This window comes from Rutilus rutilus, assembly GCF_951802725.1.
Source record: "Rutilus rutilus genome assembly, chromosome: 17".
In the NCBI taxonomy this organism is placed as follows: domain Eukaryota; kingdom Metazoa; phylum Chordata; class Actinopteri; order Cypriniformes; family Leuciscidae; genus Rutilus; species Rutilus rutilus.
In genome coordinates, this window is record NC_140230.1 from 1,745,001 (window position 1) to 1,766,303 (window position 21,303).

At 39.0% G+C, this 21,303-nt stretch overlaps 2 protein-coding genes across 2 annotated transcripts in view; both read left to right on the forward strand.

The window, feature by feature from the left end:
* LOC311306992 (uncharacterized protein) overlaps nt 1-21,303 on the forward strand; it is a 363,786-nt gene that overhangs the window by 218,557 nt on the left and 123,926 nt on the right. The gene's annotated exons all lie outside the window — the stretch shown is intronic.
* LOC311306998 (piggyBac transposable element-derived protein 4-like) lies at nt 15,786-20,609 on the forward strand. The gene is made up of 2 exons (XM_084435682.1): nt 15,786-16,909; nt 17,248-20,609. Exons 1-2 carry the CDS (start codon nt 16,666-16,668, stop codon nt 18,159-18,161), a joined length of 1,158 nt encoding a protein of 385 aa, XP_084291808.1. The 5' UTR covers nt 15,786-16,665; the 3' UTR covers nt 18,162-20,609.

The following is a 21,303-nucleotide window of genomic DNA, read 5'->3' on the forward strand; positions in this document are numbered from 1 at the left end:
GCCCCCAAGCAAATGCATTAAACGCTTCAAGTTTCATCATTTCGTCACCTGCGCGTTGGGAAGATGACACGATACACTGGTGCGGATACTAGCGACGAAGAGTCCAGATTTTCATCAGAAGAAGAGCGCGACTACTCTGATGACGACCGTTTTATATTTTGAAGAGCGACTTGATCCAGCCGTGGATAGAATTTCGGATGAGTAAGTATTTATTCTTACTTGCATTAGTTTTTTTTTTGAATATTATATTTTTATTTTTATTTTGACCAACACAGAACAATACAAAAAAGCAACAACAACTTATAAGGACAAAAAAAAAAAAAAAAAGGATTTTAAAACCATTGTTACATCAGTTCCTCCAGTTTTATACATAGGTTAACTATGTTACACATATATTTCTGGGCCAGTGGGCACAGGCAATATGATGATCTCACAAACAATGAAAAGGTCATAACTTCAAACTGTTATCCTTGACATTTGACAGGTAATTAAAAAAGGGTTCCCAGGTGGATTCGAAGCCAGCAATGCTATCAGAAAAATTGTGTCTAAGTCTCTCTAAATGCAAAGTGCTAGAGAGTTCAGAAAGCCAGGATTTAAAAAGTGGTTTTGATGCCTTTTTCCATAGACAAAGAATAATTTTTTTAGCTATCACCATTCCATATTGGACTGCTTTTTTAATTTGATGACTGAACCCATGAAGTGAGTCAGACCAACCAAAAACAGCAATTGCTGGATCAGGGGCAAGGATACAAGAATAAGCCTTAGAGTAGAATCTGAAGATTTCGCTCCAAAACTCATAAAGTTTTGGGCATGACCAGAAAAGATGTCCCAAGGATCCCTCTGCAGATTCACATTTGTTACAGTTAGAGGAGATGGAGGGGTAGAATTTGTTAAGCTTAACCCGAGAAAAATGAAGCCGATGTACTACTTTATATTGGATAAGTTGGTGTCTTGAGTTAATAGAGCATTTATTTATGACCTTGATAGACTTTTTCCAATCCTCATTAGTAATTTGAATACCTAAATCCTTTTCCCAGGAATCTTTCAAATACAGGGTAGATATGTCTAACTGACCAATAAAAACATCCATAAAATGAGAAATCAAATTAGAGGCATCAGGGGAGGCAGAAAGTAATTTATATATATCATGTTCATCTGTTAATAGTTCAAAGTGGGAGATAGATGTACGAACATAGTTTCTCAGCTGTAGATATCTAAAAAAATGTGATGGTGAAAGATCAAATTTCTGTTTCAACTGAGGGAATGTGGCAAATTTACCATCCATGTACAAGTCTCTGACAGTGACCATTCCTTTACTGGACCAAATCGAAAATGTGGAGTCAATGAGTGATGGCTTAACCCTCTGGAGTCTGAGCTGTTTTCTGGGCCCTGGAGGTGTTCTGACATGCTCTGACATTTGTGCTTTTTTCAGTTATTTATAAACATGTCAATGGCAAAGGTGTAAATTCATTCTATATAGCACAAACAGGGCTACCAAAATATCTGATCAACATGCATGTATATGTTTGAATTTTTAAGAGAATAATGTTTATGCGTGGTTATTGGAAAAAATAAAAATGAAAGTTGCAGAAATAAGACCACAAAACACATACTAAATATGTGTAAATAAGACTTTTGACTAATGAATTGTGTAGCTTCGAGTTCTGGCTTCAAAATTATGTGAAAATCATCCTGCCTTATTATTCTCATAAAACAGTACATTGATTTGAACTTTCTAAAACATTTTTTTTGTCAGAAGAGGTTTATGCATGGGAGGGGTGGCCCATCAATATTAATGGCCCAATGGCCCATCAATATTAATGAGATTCAGACCAGGGGCGTGACATACACTCTTCCAGTGGCTAATGGGCCATCCAGTGCCTGAACAAAGAGGAGATTCAAAGGTTTTGTTTTTCAATCTGTTTTATTGTAATTCCTCTATGTGGAGGAACTAAATGTTCTAAATTTGCTCTAAGCAAATAAAATGTGAGCAAAATAAATTAATCAGTCTGCTATAAACAAAGCAATTGTGAGCGATAAACAAAAGTAAAGGCAGGTATCTCACAGTAAATGCCTGTGCCCCGTTTATATGCGGGCTACAAGTAAATCAAATGTGAGCAAAATAAATTAATCAGTCTGCTATAAACAAAGCAATTGTGAGCGATAAACAAAAGTAAAGGCAGGTATCTCACAGTAAATGCCTGTGCCCCGTTTATATGCGGGCTACAAGTAAATCAAATGTGAGCAAAATAAATTAATCAGTCTGCTATAAACAAAGCAATTGTGAGCGATAAACAAAAGTAAAGGCAGGTATCTCACAGTAAATGCCTGTGCCCCGTTTATATGCGGGCTACAAGTAAATCAAATGTGAGCAAAATAAAGAATCCTGAAAAAACTATCACAGAGGTTATAAAAAAATATATATTAAGCAGCACAACAGTTTCCAACATTGATTTTAAAAAATAGTCATCATATCAGAATGATTTCTGAAGGCTGATGGTTAGTGGAAGGTGGTCAGCAGAGCACACACATCTGAACACAGTCACACATCTTTATGCCACTCCTGAAAACAGTTCCTGTTTAACTGAAGACATAAGTGAACATTGCATGCCTGGCATTTCCATGGTGTTAACTGCTTTTTACCACGCACTGCTTTGCAATGAACACATGAGCGGCGACCAACTGTGGCAACATCCCTGTCATCTGATGCCAGCTCAGCTCCTGGAACCGGTACATGGTCACTATTGGTCCGTTTTGGTGCTGTTTCCAGTGACACACCACAGAGCTCTGTTATAAGCTGCTCCATAAACTCTTTATGGGACAAGTTACCATGTAGCTCTTTGTGCACAATGAAAGAGTTGGTGGAAGCAATGTCCAAGAAGTGTAGAAAGATCTTTCTGTACCACTTCATGGTTTTGTGCTGTGTTGTGTAGTACTGTATCAGCTGATCTGACAGATCCACACCACCCATGTGTTTGTTGTAGGCAGTCACAGGTGCAGGACATGGAAATGTCTTTGTCCTCCATGTATCTTGTGTTTTCACCCTCCTCTGCGCAGTGTCTCCTGAATAAGCAGGATGGATGGTAGAACAGACAGATACCTCGCGTGTGTCCATCCACTTTACGAATACAAGCGGTCCATCCCGAATCCACCTGATGGATCCCCTGGCAGATTTTTTAGAGAGTGAATTAGCTGCATTCCGAGGGCAGTCCTTCCTGTTGTCCCTGTAAGTCCCACATGCACCAAACTTCATTGCAAACAAGTCTTTTAGGAGCTTTGGACTTGTATAAAAATTGTCCATGTACACATGGTACCCAGAACCCAAAAATGTGTTGTCTAAAAGAGATGTTACAGCATCATATGACAGTCCATGGCCTGTGGGAAAGTTGTTCTTTCCTGTGTACACAGAAAAGTCCACAGTGTATCCATTCGATGAGTCTGCAAGAACAAACAACTTGAAACCCCATCTGGTTGGCTTGGCTTTCATGTACTGCGTCATACCTGTGTGTGCTTTGCATGCCACCATTCTTTCATCCACTGCTAAGTTTCTTCTAGGATGATAGAGGGATTTACAAGCCTGACGAATAGTCTCCATTAGAGGTTTGACCCTGAAAAGACGGTCATGTTCACGTGTGCCCCTCTTTCTGTCATTATCCATATCTGCATCTGGGTGACTCATGTGCACATTCCATGAAATGATGCGGTATCTGTCCCGGGACATAACTGTAGCTGGAAAGGGTACAGAGAAAACACTGCTTTGCCGCCAGTAGTCGCTGATGGAGCTGACCTTCACCATGGCCATGTAGAACAGCAGCCCAATGTAACGGTACATCTCACTGATGCTGATATCTGTCCATTTATATTTGCAGCCCTTTGCAGTTGCCTTGGCAGCTTGAGCATTTGTGTTGTGGCACAGAGTTGACACAGCACTCTCTGAAAAAAATTGTTTGAATAGACTCATGGGCGAATGTGAGTCTACAGGGCTCAGTTGCGGTCCAGTTACCCGTGCAGGATGGAATCGCACAGTCTGTGGAACCATGTCAACATCAGTCTCTGTTTTCCATGCCAGAGTGGACTGCCTGTTGCTTGCCTGCTGGTTAGCCTTGGCTCTCTTCGGGACAGGTGCTTGGACAAGTTCATTGTCACATCTGTAAAAAACAAAACACACTGTGAGCATACTGATAACACAATCAAAGACACTGTATTATTATCATTATCGATCACTAACGGCCATGGATAAAAAAAGACAACAGTTTTTGTAATATCACACAAGAATATGTACTTTTATATTATGATGATGTAAACAATTATATTTCATCTGTAAATATTACGTCTGTGGACTTACTCGGGAAGATTCTCTATCACACTGAGAACTGAACTGCGTGAACTGCGTGCCCCTCTACGGGGTGCTGGAGAAGGAGAGCAAGCTGCAGTCATATTCCTAAAAAACAACAACAACAACAAAAAATATTTAGCATACATTATCCAAAGCAAACTGATGGGCAATTAATTGTTATGGACGCACAATCTATGTATATATCTGTTGATGGTCCATAGGACAGAGAAATATCACCACGAGTATCTGTTGATGAGCCATAAAGACCGCACTCATTTAGTGACGCACGCAATGAACAGATCGTTCGCGAACGACACATCACTACATTTCAAACATTTACACCTGTATTCACAAACATCTGTGCATAAGGCAGTATTGAAGCATGATAAGCAGTGTCATAGTCTAACCATAAACCACACACACACACACACACACATATTATATATATATATATATATATATATATATATATATATATATATATATATATATATATATATATAATGTCTAGTATTTAGACAGTAGGCCTAGGCTATCACATATTTTACCGGAGGCTGAAATATATTTAGACTAAATCACATTACACTTAAGCAGATATTCACAAATAAAGTACATAAGACATACGGCAGTATTTTAGCATGATAATCAGTGTTATAAGCTAATCAAAACTGAGTGAAATATATTTAATATACAAATATGTTTAGAGAGTAATAACCTATCACATTGAAAAAGTTTACACTTGAGCATATACACGAATGTTAAGGGATATTGTTATGCATTATTTCATGTAAGATGCCAAAAGCTAGCCAACACTAAGCAGATATAGTCTGAATTATCAGAAAAATAATTATATAACAGTAAAACTTACTCCGAAATTGTGTCCTCTGCGGGATCAATTCGCTCTTCAAAATGCAGCCGTTCGTCGTCCGAGTCTTCATCTTCCTCTGAGGAAAAGGTGCAGTCTTCCTTGCTGTCCAGAATCATCTGAAGGGCGGAGAAGCCGGAGAAGCGTGCCATACTCAAAACGCGATGAACTATCAGTAAGTCAAATGAAGAAACTGTGTTTTTATGGCATTGATCGGGGGGCGTGTGCGATGCAAATAGATCACGTAAACTATTTACATGTGAATAGTGCCGGTGGGCGGGGCGGCGTCAGCTCATTTAGAGATAATGAAGGGAGACGGAAAAACGGTACCTCTCCTTGCTTTCAAACGGATTACATGAGTTGAAAACATTTGTTTTTTATATAAATTACTTCATTTAAAAGAAGAGATTTCAAGCTTCATAAAGACATATCTCACGTGTCTGTGTGAGAAGTATTCGCTGAGTTATGATTCATTTTCGGACGCGTTTCAGAATGGACTGCACGGACAGAGAGAAGGCAGAACTCGCTTCGTTTTTTTTTTTCTCTATTTGGCGAAAAGCACAACACTTTGTTTTTATTGTGAGTATACACAAAAATAATACACATTTAACAGAATCGATTGATGTATGAAACTCCTATGGAAAATCAAAGTCAACAGAGTATTTATGAGTTTCTTTTACACTGATAAAAAAAAAGCGAGCTGGTATCGCCGGCGATACCGCCGACCTCAGGGGGTTAAAGGCGTGGTTATAAGCAATAGGGGTGGACAATGAGGTTGATGGCAACTTAAATGCCTTCCGGACCTGACACCATATTTTGAGAGAGCTGCTTACTATAAAGTTTGTGTTGACCACTTTTATGGATGGTACAGGCGCCGCAAAAAGCAGAGAGGAAAGAGAGTAATTTGTAACACTTTGTTCGATGGCGAGCCAAGAAGGAATGTCACCTGAAGACCCCGTTGGATAAGATTTTTTCCAATATGATAAGGCTCTGCAGTTTGCAGCCCAGTAATAATACTGGAAGTTTGGCAGGCCTAGTCCACCCTGCGACCTTGGTTTACATACATGTAGTTTAGAGATACGGTGCGCTTTAAAGCCCCACACAAATGGTAACACGATTGAATCCAGAGTTTGAAAAAACTTTTTGGGCAAAAAGATTGGCAGGTTTTGGAAAAGATATAGAAATCTTGGCAATATCACCATCTTGATTGCATTCACGCGCCCTACCATAGACAGCGGAAAGGTCCTCCAACTTTCTATATTAAGCTTTAAGCTCTCTAACATAACTAAATAATTTAATTTATAGATATCCTTTGCATTTTTCGGAATGGTGACCCCCAAGTATTTCAAACTATCTGCTGCAATTTTAAAAGGTAGGTTTTGTATAAAGCTTGGGTCAGTCTTGTTAGTCACAAGCATGAGTTCACTCTTTTGCCAATTTACAGAGTAACCAGAGAACTTTCCAAAAGTCTTCAGTAAATCTAATAGGGGTGGAATGGATCGTTCTGGATCGAGTAGGTAGAGAATAACATCGTCGGCGTAGAGAGATATGTGATGGTCTAATTGGCCTATCTTGGGTGAAAAAATATGTGGGTTATTTCTAATAGCAGTCGCAAGTGGTTCTATAGCTATGGCAAAAAGCAGGGGTGAGAGTGGGCACCCCTGTCTAGTGCATCTATGCAATGCGAATTGTGAAGACTTATCAAAATTGGTGAGCACCGAAGCCCTAGGCTTGGCATAAAGCATTTTCACCCAGCAGGAGAACGACTCTCCTAGATCAAATTCCTGGAGCACTGCAATAATATAACTCCATTCAATTTGGTCGAACGCCTTTTCGGCATCCAGAGATAAGATGGCGACATTTGAAGCAGAATCTTGTTTTGAGTATAAAATGTTCATTAAGGCGTCTCACATTAAAGAAGGAAAAGCGCCCAGGGATGAAACCGGTCTGATCAGGATGAATAATTTTTGCTAAACATTTATTTAATCTGTTTGCAAGGATCTTAGTAAAAATTTTCAGATCTGAATTTAGAAGGGCTATGGGACGATATGATGCCGGATCTGTTTCATCTTTTCCTTTTTTAAGAATTAGAGAAATATTTGCGTCGTACATTGACTGTGGAAATTCCTGCTCATCAATAGAATGATTAAATAATCTGAGCATCAGAGGAGCAAGTTTTTGAGAATATTTCTTATAAAATTCAATTCCGAAGACGTCAGGCCCGGCAGCCTTACCATTGGGAAAAGATGCAATGGCTTCGAGTATTTCATTTAATGTTATCTTTGCATTAAGGGCGTCTCGATCTGCTTCATCTAACTTGGGGAGATGTAGTGATTGAAGAAAGTGGGAAAGGGTTGTAGGGTCAGTAGGGGATCGAGATTCATACAAAGCCTCATAAAATTCCTTAAAACATTTGTTGATGTCACTGGGGTTTGTTGTTAGGGTTCCATCCTTTTTCCTAATTTGGTGAATAGCTCTATTAGCTTGAATACTTCTTAATTGACGCGTGAGCAGCCTATCTGGTTTGTCTCCTAGCTCAAATTGCTTTTGCTTTATTTTTAATAGCATATTACTAATTTGTTTGGAAAAAATTGTATTATACTCTAATTTTAATGCTGCAATCTCTTTGAGAACCTCAGGATCTGCTGAGTCTACATGTAACTGTTCAAGTTGATTAAGACGAGCTTCAATTACTGACAGGCATTTTTGTCTTTGTTTTTTTAGGCTGGATTCATATGAAATTATGTATCCCCTTAATACCGCCTTAAGTGACTCCCACAGTGTTGAATCAGATACTTCCCCTGTATCGTTAAACATAAGATACTCATCTAACCATTCTGTTACACATTGGGAAAAATGAGAATCAAAGAGTAATGTAGGATTGAATCGCCAGCTATAACTGGGCTTAATTTCAAAAAGGTCAAGAGAAATGGTCACTGCAGAGTGGTCTGAGATTATTCTGTTGTGATGCTTAATTGCAGTTACACATGAGGCAACCTTGAAGTCGGCCAAGAAAAAATCTATTCTGGAGTATGAGCTATGAACGTTAGAGAAAAACGTATATTGTGTATCAGTTGGGTGGTTCAGCCTCCAAATATCAACTAAATCATATGAGTTAATTAATTCCTTTAAGGTGGAAGTGGAGTTGGGCAAATGACCCACAGAACGGGCAGGAGTCCTGTCCAGAGTGGGATCTAGAACCAGATTAAAGTCACCACCAATTATTAAATGTGTGTTAGACAAGTTGGGGAGGAGATTAAAAACTTTACGGAAAAAGGATGGGTCGTCATAATTTGGTCCATATAGATTCAATAGTGTAATATGTACAGAAAAAATTAAACCCGAGACTATCACATATCGACCATTTGGATCACTAATGGTGGATATATGCTTAAAAGGTATTGTTCTGCGGAACAGAATGGCCACTCCTCTAGCCCTGCATGAAAAGGTAGACTGGAACACCTGCGAAACCCAGTTACACCTAAGTAGTCTTTGTTCATTATGCTTAATATGTGTTTCTTGCAAAAAATATGATATCAGCAGATATTGACTTCAAATAAGAGAAGACTTTGAACCTTTTAACCCGGTTATTAATGCCTCGTACATTCCAGCTGGCTAAGGTAACATTACAATTTAAGGATTGCATATTATATGGCAGTACAATTGAGCTTCAATTTTAAGATAACTGTATGGAACTGGAGTTATTACAGTAAACAGGACAAAACATATAACACTTAACACACACTCGTGAAAAAAGAGAACCCCCAGCACCCTCCCCCCCTCCCTCTCTTTCATCCGCTTCCCCAAACGAAGTGGAATACAAAATACAAACCCCATATGAACCGTGGAGCTACAAGGCTTCCTAAGGAGCAATAAGGACACTTACCAGCAGCAATAAACTTAACCGTCGAAGAAAAAAAAAGATAATAAAAAAAACAAACGGCTCCTCCTCTACCCTCGACGCATAAAATTAACAAAACCAGTGATTTTGAACATTAGCATGAAGCCAACAGGATTACCGAACATAGCAACATAGTATAGCAAAATACCGGAGCCATAATCCCGTAAAAGGATACTTTCAATGTAGTCAAAAGTCTTGGTTATACTAGTGGGCGCGGGCGCGCACATTTGAGGAAGTCATCGGCTTCCTACATCCGAGAGCCCGGGTCACCGCTCAGTATAGCGGCTCATAAACAAGACCATACTCACAGGCTTGACGCACTTAGAAAAATTGAGAAAATTGTCAAGTGTACGTGCGTAGGAAGAAGTCAAGAAGCTGTGATAATTGAATTGGCAAATGCTTCGGCGTCCTCGACTGAATTGAAGATTCTCTTTTCCGATCCCTGAGTGACAATCAGACGCGCGGGGAACAGTAGTCCATATCTGACACCAGCCTCCTTCAATTTCTTCTTAACTCCGTCAAAGTTTCGGTGCTGCAACAAAACCTCTGCATGTCAAATCAGGATATATAGAGATCCGAGTACCCTCAAACTGTAGAGGTGACTGTTGTCTGGACAACCTCAGGATTAATTCTTTCACTGGGTAATGGTGGATTCTTGCTATTAGCATCCGGGGGCGCCCTCCTTTGGCTGGCAGGGGTCCAATGCGATGTGCGCGATCCACTTTTACTCCAGATGGGAAATTTTGGTCTCCCAGGATGGCCGGTATCAGCTTCTCCACAAATTCCGTTGGGCGACCATTTTCCACTTTCTCTTGTAGCACCGCAATTTTAATATTTTGCCGACGGGAGCGGCCCTCCAGGTCATCAAGCTTGACGTGTAGGGCTTTATTGGCGGCAACAATATCCTTGCAGAGAGCCTCTAACTCGGAAATGCGACTGTCATGCTCGACTCTCGCGCCCTCGAGATCGGAGATACGGGAGTTAGTTTCGGTAAGCGATGCCTGCATTTGCGACAAGGTATTTTCGATGGAGTTAAATCTGTCGTTCATCGACTTATCCATAGCTTGGATAGACGCTTGGATTGCTGCCAAAATTGGGGATAAGGCCGCGGTCTCGTCGTTGACAGTAGCACTAGCCGCTTGTTCAGCCGGTGTTTGCTTCTCCATTGACTGTTCGTCTACATTGGCCGATTGGTCACATTTCTTAGTTTTAGGTTTTGTCATCTTGACTTCAGGCTTCAAATGATACTGTTTTGTTTTGATTATGATTAAATGAAACTAGTTTTTTCGAGGTTAATGCTGGAGCTCCTCACAACTACGTCTACTCCATTCGGTGCTCTCGAGCGCCCCCTTACTTGCATTAGTTGACAAGCTATTCAAAACATGAGCTTACATATTATACTGGGTGGACTTGCCATCCAGGGTATTGACATTTGACATCTACCTATATTCAACACGATCTAATGAAAGTGCATATCTATACCATGAATTTAATATCTCGTACCATTTCAACGTCAAAAATGTTTTGTTTTGTTTTTTTGTGTACATATGCTACGCACTGTAAACCCTTTGGTTAGGAAATTTGTATTTGTATGTGTAGCCTAAATGATATGTTTAGATCATTATGTATGAAAGCTAGAATTTAGAAATTATTTTATAAAATAGGCCTAGTAGGTGTTTAGATTATATTTTGACTATATTAAATGCTGCCTCATTATCATTAACGATGCATGCTCGCAAATATCAGTTGTAAATGTGTGTAAATGTGCTGAAATGTGTAAATATACCCAGTTAATGAAGTGCACAAATGTGTTAGGCTAATGTTTGCGGTGTGCCTCTCCGGTAATGGCCCATTAACACGCATATAGGCTTATTGCACGCGTCTAAAATTATTTACATCAGTTATTCATTATAGACTAATGCTACTATAGTTATATTTATGTAATAATATTCTTCAGCTTTTTTAAAAGGAATGTAGCTTCATCACTGCCTGCAACTCGGAGTGTGCTTAGCAACACAGTCAGAATTGGGGGAGCAATTGGGGGAGCGTCTATGTCACACCCCTGGTCTGAATCTCATTAATATTGATGGGCCATTACCACTCCCACGCATAAACCTCTTCTGACAAAAAAAAACTGTTTTACAAAGTTTAAATCAATGTAGTGTTTTATGTGAACGATTAGGCAGGATGATTTTCACATCATTTTGAAGCCAGAACTCGAAGCGACAACATCCATTAGTCAAAAGTCTTGTGAACTCATATTTAGTATGTGTTTTGTGGTCTTATTTCAACAACTTTCATTTAAATTTTTTTCAATAACCATGCATAAACATTATTCTCTTAAAAATACAAACATGTACATACATGTGGCTCACATATTATGGTAGCCCCGTTTGTGCTATATAGAGTGAATTTACACCTTTGCCATTAACATGTTTATAAATAACTGAAAAAAGCACAAATGTCAGAACATCCCAAGGGCCCCAAAAACACCTTGGTCCCCAGATGGTTAAATTACAAATGTTTGCTGTAAATAAACTTGCCTTTGTAATGCTTGTGCAAACAGACCCTTGTAAAAGTGTGAGCATTGCCTCAAATTGTGTGTGTGCAGCTGAAAAGAGGGAAGTGGTGTGTGTTTCACCTGAACCAGGGCTGTCACCATATCAGGTTTATCACTACATGATTATCATGGCCAAAATAACACACAATAACATCACCATATCAATGGAAATCTTGAAAATAATAATGCTATCAGTGAAATTTATCTTTACTTTGTTTATTTTGTGTTATTTTTGAAAAAGAAGAATCACTCCCTCACATACAAAAGGAACAATTACACTTAATGCGACCGGTTTAAAATAATGGTAACACTTTATCACAAGTATACAGTAACACAGCGCTTATAAATCATTTTAAACTATTAGTTTATAGTTAACCCTCTGGGGTTGGCAAACGTGCCCCCGCATTTTGCTTTCTTCACATTGTTGTACAATAAACTTAAATTACTCTGTCATTTATGGTCAAACAGAAAAAAGAAATATGAAAAAAGAATCTGTGATATTTCTACTTTTGTATGTGTCCACTTACAATCAAATCAAAACATTGTGCTTTTGTAAAATAAAGAAAATAAAACAGGGTGCGCTTTCTGCCTCTCCATCGCGGTGAACTTTTTTTTTCTTGAGCACGTCTATAAACTGAAACAAAACTCAGCGAATACTATTCACACATTTATGAGCCATATACCTTTATAAACATTTAAGTGTGTACTTTTAAATGATCGGATTCAAACTGAAAACAAATATTCTCTGTTTAAGTAATTTGTATAAAACCAACAAGATGTCCAGCTTCTCAAACGCTTGCTCATTATTTTTAATTCGACCACGCGCGCAAAAGAGATTGACATGCACAAGGATAAATCGTCCACATGGAACGCGAACGCGCTCGTTACCTCAAAAACAAAGCACCAAAAAACTGCACAAGTCTCTGCTTTTCGTCGAATTTGGAAGACACGCCGTGAGCTTACATTGGATTTACCTCAGAAGAAGAAGAACGCGATTTGAAGACAAGAAAGATGTAAGGTAAGAAATTCTTAATTATTAGTTTATGTTATTAAATCCAGTTCACAATGCAGTTGAACTGTTGCTAGATATAAGGTGAATATTATAATATTTAGACCCGTGTTTACCATACTGTGGATAGTATACTGCAGTACTGCTATCAAACGTAGATATGTATAATATGGTAACCATAATGTTTCATATTTTGGAACGCGCTCTCCGTTTGAATGTATCATATTTTGGAGCGCGCTGTGGGTTTGAATGTATCATATTTTGGAGCGCGCTGTGCGTTTGAAAAGCAAAACGCACCAAACAAAGGCTTCATGTTTTTACTCTAATATCATTATAACGAATGGAAACATTTGAAGTAACATATGATAATCAATATATTTTTCTCTAACATAGTTGTTACTGAAATCTTTTGGAAGATTTATAGGCTGCTATAGGCTATTGTTATTATTAATTTATGCAGCATCATTATACAATGTTGGAAACATTTGTGTGTGTATTCTGTGAATTGTAAAAAGCAATTTTAACCAGAAAAATCTAAAATCTATTCCCCAAATCGTGCAGCCCTATATATTTTTTTTTATATCAGTATGTTTTTTTTTTTTTTTTTACAGGGACCAGATGCCCCACGGATGAGTCTTGCTGACTTCAGCATTCACATGAGTCTCTGTACATGAACATGGTAAAGTGAAAATCAAACACCTTGGAAATGAAAGGTATGTACAACTTTGTCTTTCTCAGGTGTGAATGCCATAAATATTAATGATGTGATCACGCCTCTTTGCATAAAGCTTTCTTACAGAAAACACGTCTTACAATTTTTAAATCAATATATTGTCTTATCTGAATGAGCAGTCAGGATGATTTTCACATAGTTTTGGAGCAAATATTCTAGGCTACGTGATACAATTTTCAAAAGTCTTGTGAAGAAATAATCAGTATGGGTTTCATGGCCTTATTTCAGTGACAATTTTTTTTTGTATTTTCACAAACCACGCATAAATGTCATTATCTCAAAACTACAAACTTTTACATACATGCTGCTGATATATTATTGTAGCAGAGTTTGTGCTAAATATAGTGTAATCAGACTTTAGCCATGAAAATTTCACAGGTAACAGAAATAAGCACAAATGTCAGAGCATGTCAGAACACCTCCAGGGCCAGAAAACAGCTCAGACCCCAGAGGGTTAATGAATAGTATATAATAGTATATAAGCTGTAGTTAATTTATTAAGAGACTATATACAAATAGTAGGGCTGCACAATTAATCGAATTTCTAATCGCGATTATGATTAAGGATGCCATGATTACGTAATCATTCAAAGCCGCGATTACAAAAGAAAATCCACTCTGCGTGCGTGTGTTAAGAGCATGTTATGTCATGAGAGGCGAATCACGACTACTTCAGAAAACCCAGCACAATAGGAACTACCAGGCAATGACGTGAGTGTATGCTGAAATAAAAAGTCTTTCACCTCAGAAAAGCGGACTTTCTTGTCCTGTCAGCCGTCACTGTGCTCGTAGTGCACACTCTTCAATTGCACGTGCAAATGCTGCGGCGCGCGCTGTGTATCGCTTCACTGTATAAAGTGCAAAAGAAACTATGAGCATGCAACGTCGTTACGTTATAAATTAGTAAGTCACAAAATAAAAGTAAAATACCAATAAATCACGTTACTGGTACGTCGTGTGTTAGCTGAGAAACTTTATCATTATGAATATAAACAACTAACATGGCTGTTAGTACTCACTATCAAGCTAGCATATCGATACTGGTAAAGTTTAAAATATATTGAGTTTGATTCGGTAACGAGCTAGTAACATAAGGCAAAGCTAAAAACAGGTTGCATTGATACACGTTTTCCCATTACCATCAGTTACACTGTGATGAAGGTGAATTTCGTGTAAGATTCATGACATATACGGTGTTTTGCATGCAAGAGCTTCCACGATGAAAGCACTGTTGGCTCTGATGAGGACGCCGATATTGACTCTCGCCTGACTTCTTGCTTTATCCAAAGACTTTTTGGTCATAGCTGGTTTTGAATACTGTCTTCCTTTTTTTGCCTTGTTTGCCTTCGCTGACTGTATATGCAGGTACTGGGAATTTTGACTGCTCTTTCTCTGCCATAATTGTGATTCGTCCTAGCTTCCGTGCCTCTTCGCCTCCTTGAGTCAAACGGGTGCGCGCATGTGGGAAGCTCCTGTAGCAGCAGGGGTGGTAGCCATGGTAGCGAGGGAGAGCGACAGTCGCCCAGCCAATCATTTAATTTGTTACGAATGGAAATAAGTAGCTGTGTTTATTGCAGCCCTGATAGGACTGCAGACACTCGATTTTTATACTCTGCTTTTCAGAGTACTTACATTTTAATTATGTATTGGTATATAAAGTATTGAAGCTTGTTTCCGCCACAGAATAAAACATTTTAAAAGATAATTGCGACTTTTTATCTCACAATTGCGAGTTTACATCTTGCAATTCTGACTTTATATTTCATAATTGCGAGATATAAAGTCAGAATTGCGTGAAATAAAGTCGCAATTGCGTGTTATAAAGTCAGAATTGCGAGATATAAAGTCGCAATTGCGTCTTATAAAGTCAGAATTCTGACATCTTTTCTCAGAATTGTGAGATATAAACTCACAATTGTGAGATATATAGTCCAGTTCTAAGGGGGAAAAAAGAAGGACTTTTTTTTTTTTTTTTTACCTCAGAATAGTTTATATCTCACAATTCTGACTTTATAACATGCAATTGCGACTTTATATCATGCAATTCTGACTTTATATCTCCCAATTCTGACTTTATAACACGCAATTGCGACTTTATTTCACGCAATTCTGACTTTATATCTCGCAATTCTGACTTTATATCTCACAATTCTGACTTTATAACACGCAATTCTGACTTTATATCTTGCAATTCTGAGAAATAAAGTCAGAATTGTGAGATGTAAACTCGCAATTGTGAGATAAAAAGTCGCAATTATCTTTTAAAATGTTTTATTCTGTGGCGGAAACAAGCTTCCATAATAAAGACAGTTTAAACAAATTTGGGAAAAAGTTTTTTAGAAAAAACCTGCCTACCCTGCCTTTAGGTGCTTTAATACAGCCTTTATTAGACATTAATTACATTAATATTTATAGTTCCTTAATGTTTACAAATACATTAAACACACACACACACACACACACACACACACACACACACACACACACACTCACATACACACACACACTAGGGCTGGATACGATATGTACTGCAATTTTTAAGAATTGCGTTTCTACAGTATTGCGATTCGATATTGCAATGTATTTCTTCTTTTTTTTACACTAGACTATGGGTAAAAGTTAAATCATACACTTATACAGACTGTACATGATGTATAAGATGAGTCATATTTACAAATTCAATTCATCACATCTTTCTGAGTTTTATTTCAGAAGCATCATACAGTTCTACCTTCTCTTGAATAAATAATCCAATTACAAATACATTTTTTAACAGTCACTTGTCGCCACCTAGTGGTGGAATAATGTAATCGATAAATGCGTTATTTTAAGCGCCAAGTTTCTATCAAAGGCTGATTTACTCTATTTTGATCGCTATCGTAGACATCAGTGTTTATATTTGAACTTTAATCTTTTATCCCAGTACTTCTATGACAAATTGAGTATCATTAGAAAGGTTTAACACTAGAAGTCCCAGAGTTTTGTAACCCTCCTTTAGCCAAGTGGATGCTAACTGGTTAGTCTTTTGGCTATCATTAGCATCAATTCATGTGTAAATGTGGTCATTACCTGAGCAATCTGCAGGGGGGTTGGGGGTGTGTGTGTGAATGGTTGCTGGTGGCTTGTTTGTATGTGTGGGGGAGGGAGGGCTGCTAAAAGCAGAGAACTTGATTGACCAAGTCTCACATTGGCATGTAGGGTCTTGCCCAGGTGTAAACAGGTATGAATTAGCACATCTAATTGCATGCAGCTTGCTCTCAAATGAGAGGTAATTCCTTTTGTGCTGAAGTGGGTAAAATCTCACTGCACATAGCCTACTACTTCAGTGCCCTCAAGAATTCTGTGGTGTACGAACCTCCTATCCAAGAAAAGAAAACGCAGACAAGACTCACCACTCGGCAGGCCTTGGAAATGATCCTGAGTGAAGTAAACCCTTGTGACTCAGATGGAGAAGACATAGAACTTCAGCCGGATTCGGACTCAGAGCTGTCTGATCTGTCTTCAGGTTAAGTTTCATTTCATATTATTTCCTATTTCATTTCAAACCAGTAAGTGGAAAACACCAAAAAAGCAGAGTGGAGTGACATAAATATTTACTCTGCCTTTTTTGTATTGTCCACTTTTTTGTTTGTACTACTTAGCAGACATTCACTGCCATCTGAAGTGCAAAACATTATTAGTTGTTTCTTTGCTTTAGTTGTATCTTTTTATTTAGGAAGATATTTCAGACATTATTCCGATACAGAGAAGGAGATACTGGAATTATTATTAGTATCTATGCATGCATTTGTGATATCATTTTACTTTTCAATTGCTCACAATTTGAATTTGTTCACACTGCAGATGAGGAGACTGCTCCTCAACCAAAAAAGAGAGCCCGTTTGGGGACTGACCTGACAGAGACAGCGAAAGATGGCACAGTGTGGCGTGAAGAACAGGTGGGGACGCGTCTCCCTTTCACCCCAATAAAAGCGTACGCTGCAGATGGCAAGCCAACGGCTAAGGCCAGGAAAAGTATCTCGAGTCGCCTTCAGAGCTTCCTGTGTTTCATCACTCTTGACATGCTTCATAGCATTCAAGAATGGACTATTCAACATGCACAGGAAACGGAGAATGTTCATTGGTTCATGGCCCTCCCTGAACTAATGGCATTTATTGCAATTGTCATCTTGCGGGGGCTTACCAAGGTTCCATCACTACGTGACTGCTGGTCAGCAAACCTGGGAAACCCACATATCATTGGAACAATGCCGCGAAACCGCTTCCAAGACATCATGCGACACCTACGCTTTGATGACAGATCCACCCGGAGTGATCGAGCAAAGACTGATAAGTTTGCTGCAATTTCCAGTGTGTGGGGATCATTTGTCACCAATTGCATCACGTCCTACAACCCTGGTCTACATATCACCGTTGTTGAACAGCTTTTCCCGTCAAAGACTCGCTGCTGTTTCCTGCAGTATATTGCAACTAAACCTGACAAGTTTGGGATCAAGTTTTGGGTGGCTTGCGACCTAAAATCCAAGTACATTTGTAATGTCCTCCCATATCTTAGCAAGGACCCTAGTCGTCCCAGTGGAGAGAGACTGTCTGAAAATGTAGTGATGAGGCTGATGGAACCATTCCTAGACAAGGGCAGAAATGTTACCACGGACAATTTCTTCACATCGCTGTCACTTGCGCATAAACTTCTTAGCCGGAAAACCACCATCCTTGGCACAGTCAACAAGATTCGTTCTATGTTTATGTGTTTCTAATTTTTAGAATCAACACCGCCAAGTGTGTCATTGTGTCATTGTGTGTAAAAGTGCTATGAAAATAACAATTTATCTTATTTATTAGGTGTTTTCAACCACTGCTGCTACGCTGACGGCGTATGCGGCCAAACGGAAGAAGACCGTCTACATTCTTAGCAGCGTGCACAGCGTGATTCAGACTGATAATACCACCAAAAGGAAGCCAAACACTTTCACCCTTTACAACACCACAAAGTGCGGCGTGGATGTGATGGACCAGATGGTGCAGGAGTACACTGTCCGCACAGGGACACGGCGCTGGCCAGTTGCCGTGTTCTATAACATGATTGACATGGCAGCACTGAATGCACATGTGCTGTATCAAGCATGCACCGGAAGGCAGGAAAGACGGGTGGACTTCCTGGTGGAGCTTGCAAGAGAGTTGGCTAACTCTCATATGTGTGCGAAGAAGGCAAGAAAAGAACAATTGCTTCGGACACAACCCTCCACACCTAGCCCTGGAAAAAGAGCCATGTGTCAGGTCAAACACCAATGCAAGAACAATCATGCCACGGTGCGATGTGTTCACTGCTACAGATACACATGTGGTAAATGCAGACGGGAGATACCATGGCAGTGCCAGGATTGTGAGTGATTGCTGGAATGTACCCCTCACTTTTTAATATTATTTGTAAATATGTGTACAAATGGTTGATTTCTTTTTTATTTTATTTTGTACTGTTTTTATCAATAAATCTCAGCAACAAAGGGAAAAAAAACATGTGTGTTGATTTCTCCCTAAGATGGCAAAGTGAAACACAAGTTTCCTTGAAGTGGCTCAGCATGGCCCCACATCGTTTACATAACAAAAGCAACCGTTCACAGCTGATTAAGGATATTAGCCTAAAGCCTTCCAGCCCATCGGCTGTCCTGCGGGTTTTATAGGTAGAAAAGCCAAATGGCTGCTCTTTGGGACTTCTAGTGTTAAGACTCCAGCTTCGATATTTGACCACTGTTTATGATTAAACTGATATGCAGTAACATCAATTTCTTAATTTATGCCAGGAGTGCAAAATAATTAATCTGTAATGATCGTTATTTTGAATAGAAATCATCACTCACACAACATTCATTCACGTCTTCTCTGGTTTATTTGTGTTCAAATACATGCAATATAAAGCATCCACCAGGGATATTAGTCCAACGGTGCACATATTTGGAGAAAAAATGATTAATTATCACACGTTAGAAAAATATTTTGTTATACAGAATAACATTTCTATTCATTTTCCACTGAATTATGCGATCTGAAGAGCTCAAACAGCGATCAGAGCCAGATATGGGTCTCCTCTTCCTGATTTGCGTCAGATATGACATCAGAGCTCTATCATTTGCTGTACAGCTGTCAATCATCTCACGTGTTTCAACATGACCTCTTCTGCATAACGCGTCTTGTGTACACTTCCTCATTCTGGACATCCGTGATAACAAAGCGAAAGTGACATCTCTTCACCTGAAACAAGAAGCTAATAAATGCACGATTGAAGTATATGTGGTTTGTGTGTGATTTTCGTGCGGTTTGGGGTATTTTTATATGAATAAAGTATAAAGGTAAAGGTAAGCATAGCTCATAGCTTCATATAAAATGCTAAATATAATATATTTCAAAATCTTTTTTTGACTGAAACCATTTTAAACCGCGACCGGTATATGAAACAAATACTCGATGGTGTTTTAAAGTGAGCCTTAAAGGGATACTTCAGGTTTTAGCATTAAACTTTGTATTAGTAGAAAACCGTCTTGGTTACGTATGTAACCCTCATTCCCTGAGTAGGGAACGGAGACGTTACGTCGGATGATGACGAATGGGGTTTCGCTTAGAAAGCCTATCATCTTCGAGTATATAAAATGAGCCAATGGCAATAAAAATGCCATGGGTCTGCGTAATTTGCATAGCATATCTCCGCCCCACCCTGGGGGTATATAAGGAAGTGCGCTGGCAACATGCAGATATGTCTTCGCTGAGGAGCCGAGACTGAACTCAGGCATTCCAGCGGTACAGCGGAGCACTCTGCAGGGCAGTTAGAACCACTGAGAGGTCCCAAGAGGGAACGAGAGGAGAGCGAGGAGGATTTAGGCAAGGCAAGGCAAGTTTATTTATATAGCACATTTCATACACAATGGCAATTCAAAGTGCTTTACATAGAAGAAATTAAAATAATAAAAGAAATAAGAATGATTAAAACAGTTTAGAAAAATTAAATAAAATACAGTACAGTACAAACAGTCGGACGAACATTAGCACAGTGCTCATTCAGTAAATGCATAGCTAAACAGATGTGTTTTGAGTCTAGATTTGAATGTGACTACTGTAGGAGCACATCTGATCTCCTCTGGAAGCTGGTTCCAGCTGCGGCTGGCATAATGGCTAAAAGCAGATTCGCCATGCTTAGAGTGAACCCTTGGTATTTCTAGCTGATATGATCCTAATGATCTGAGTGATCTGTTGGGTTTATATTCAGTGAGCATATCTGCTATGTATTGAGGTACTAGGCCATTGAATGATTTATATACCATTAATAATACTTTAAAATCAATCCTAAATTTAACTGGGAGCCAGTGTAAAGACCTGAGGACTGGTGTGATATGTTCATATTTTCTGGTTCTGCTCAGAATCCTGGCGGCAGCGTTCTGTATGAGCTGCAACTGTCTTATGGTCTTTTTGGGAAGTCCAGTGAGGAGTCCATTAAAAGAATCCACCCTGCTGGTGATGAAAGCATGAACAAGTTTCTCTAAGTCTTGTCTGGAAACAAAGCATCTAATTCTTGCAATATTTTTCAGATGATAGTATGCTGATTTAGTTATTGCTTTGACATGACTACTGAAACTAAGGTCTGTCTCTAGTGTCACACCAAGATTCCTGACTTGATGTTTAGTTGTTTGACCCCTAGAGTGAAGGTATGCATTTACCTTGAGAACTTCATCTTTGTTTCCAAACGCAATGACTTCAGTTTTGTCTTTGTTTAACTGAAGAAAGTTTTGACACATCCAACTGTTGACTTCATCAATGCATCGGCACAGGGAGTCAATGGGGCTGTAGTCGTTAGGCGATAGGGCTAAGTAAATCTGTGTGTCGTCTGCATAGCTGTGGTAAGAGATTTGG

What these genes read in the sequence shown, in the direction of transcription:
- LOC311306998 (XM_084435682.1), top strand. Translation starts at nt 16,666, where the DNA reads ATGAGAGGTAATTCCTTTTGTGCTGAAGTGGGTAAAATCTCACTGCAC. An exon ending in GCTGTCTGATCTGTCTTCAG is followed by an intron (nt 16,910 to 17,247) that starts GTTAAGTTTCAT and finishes TTCACACTGCAG; the next exon opens with ATGAGGAGACTGCTCCTCAA.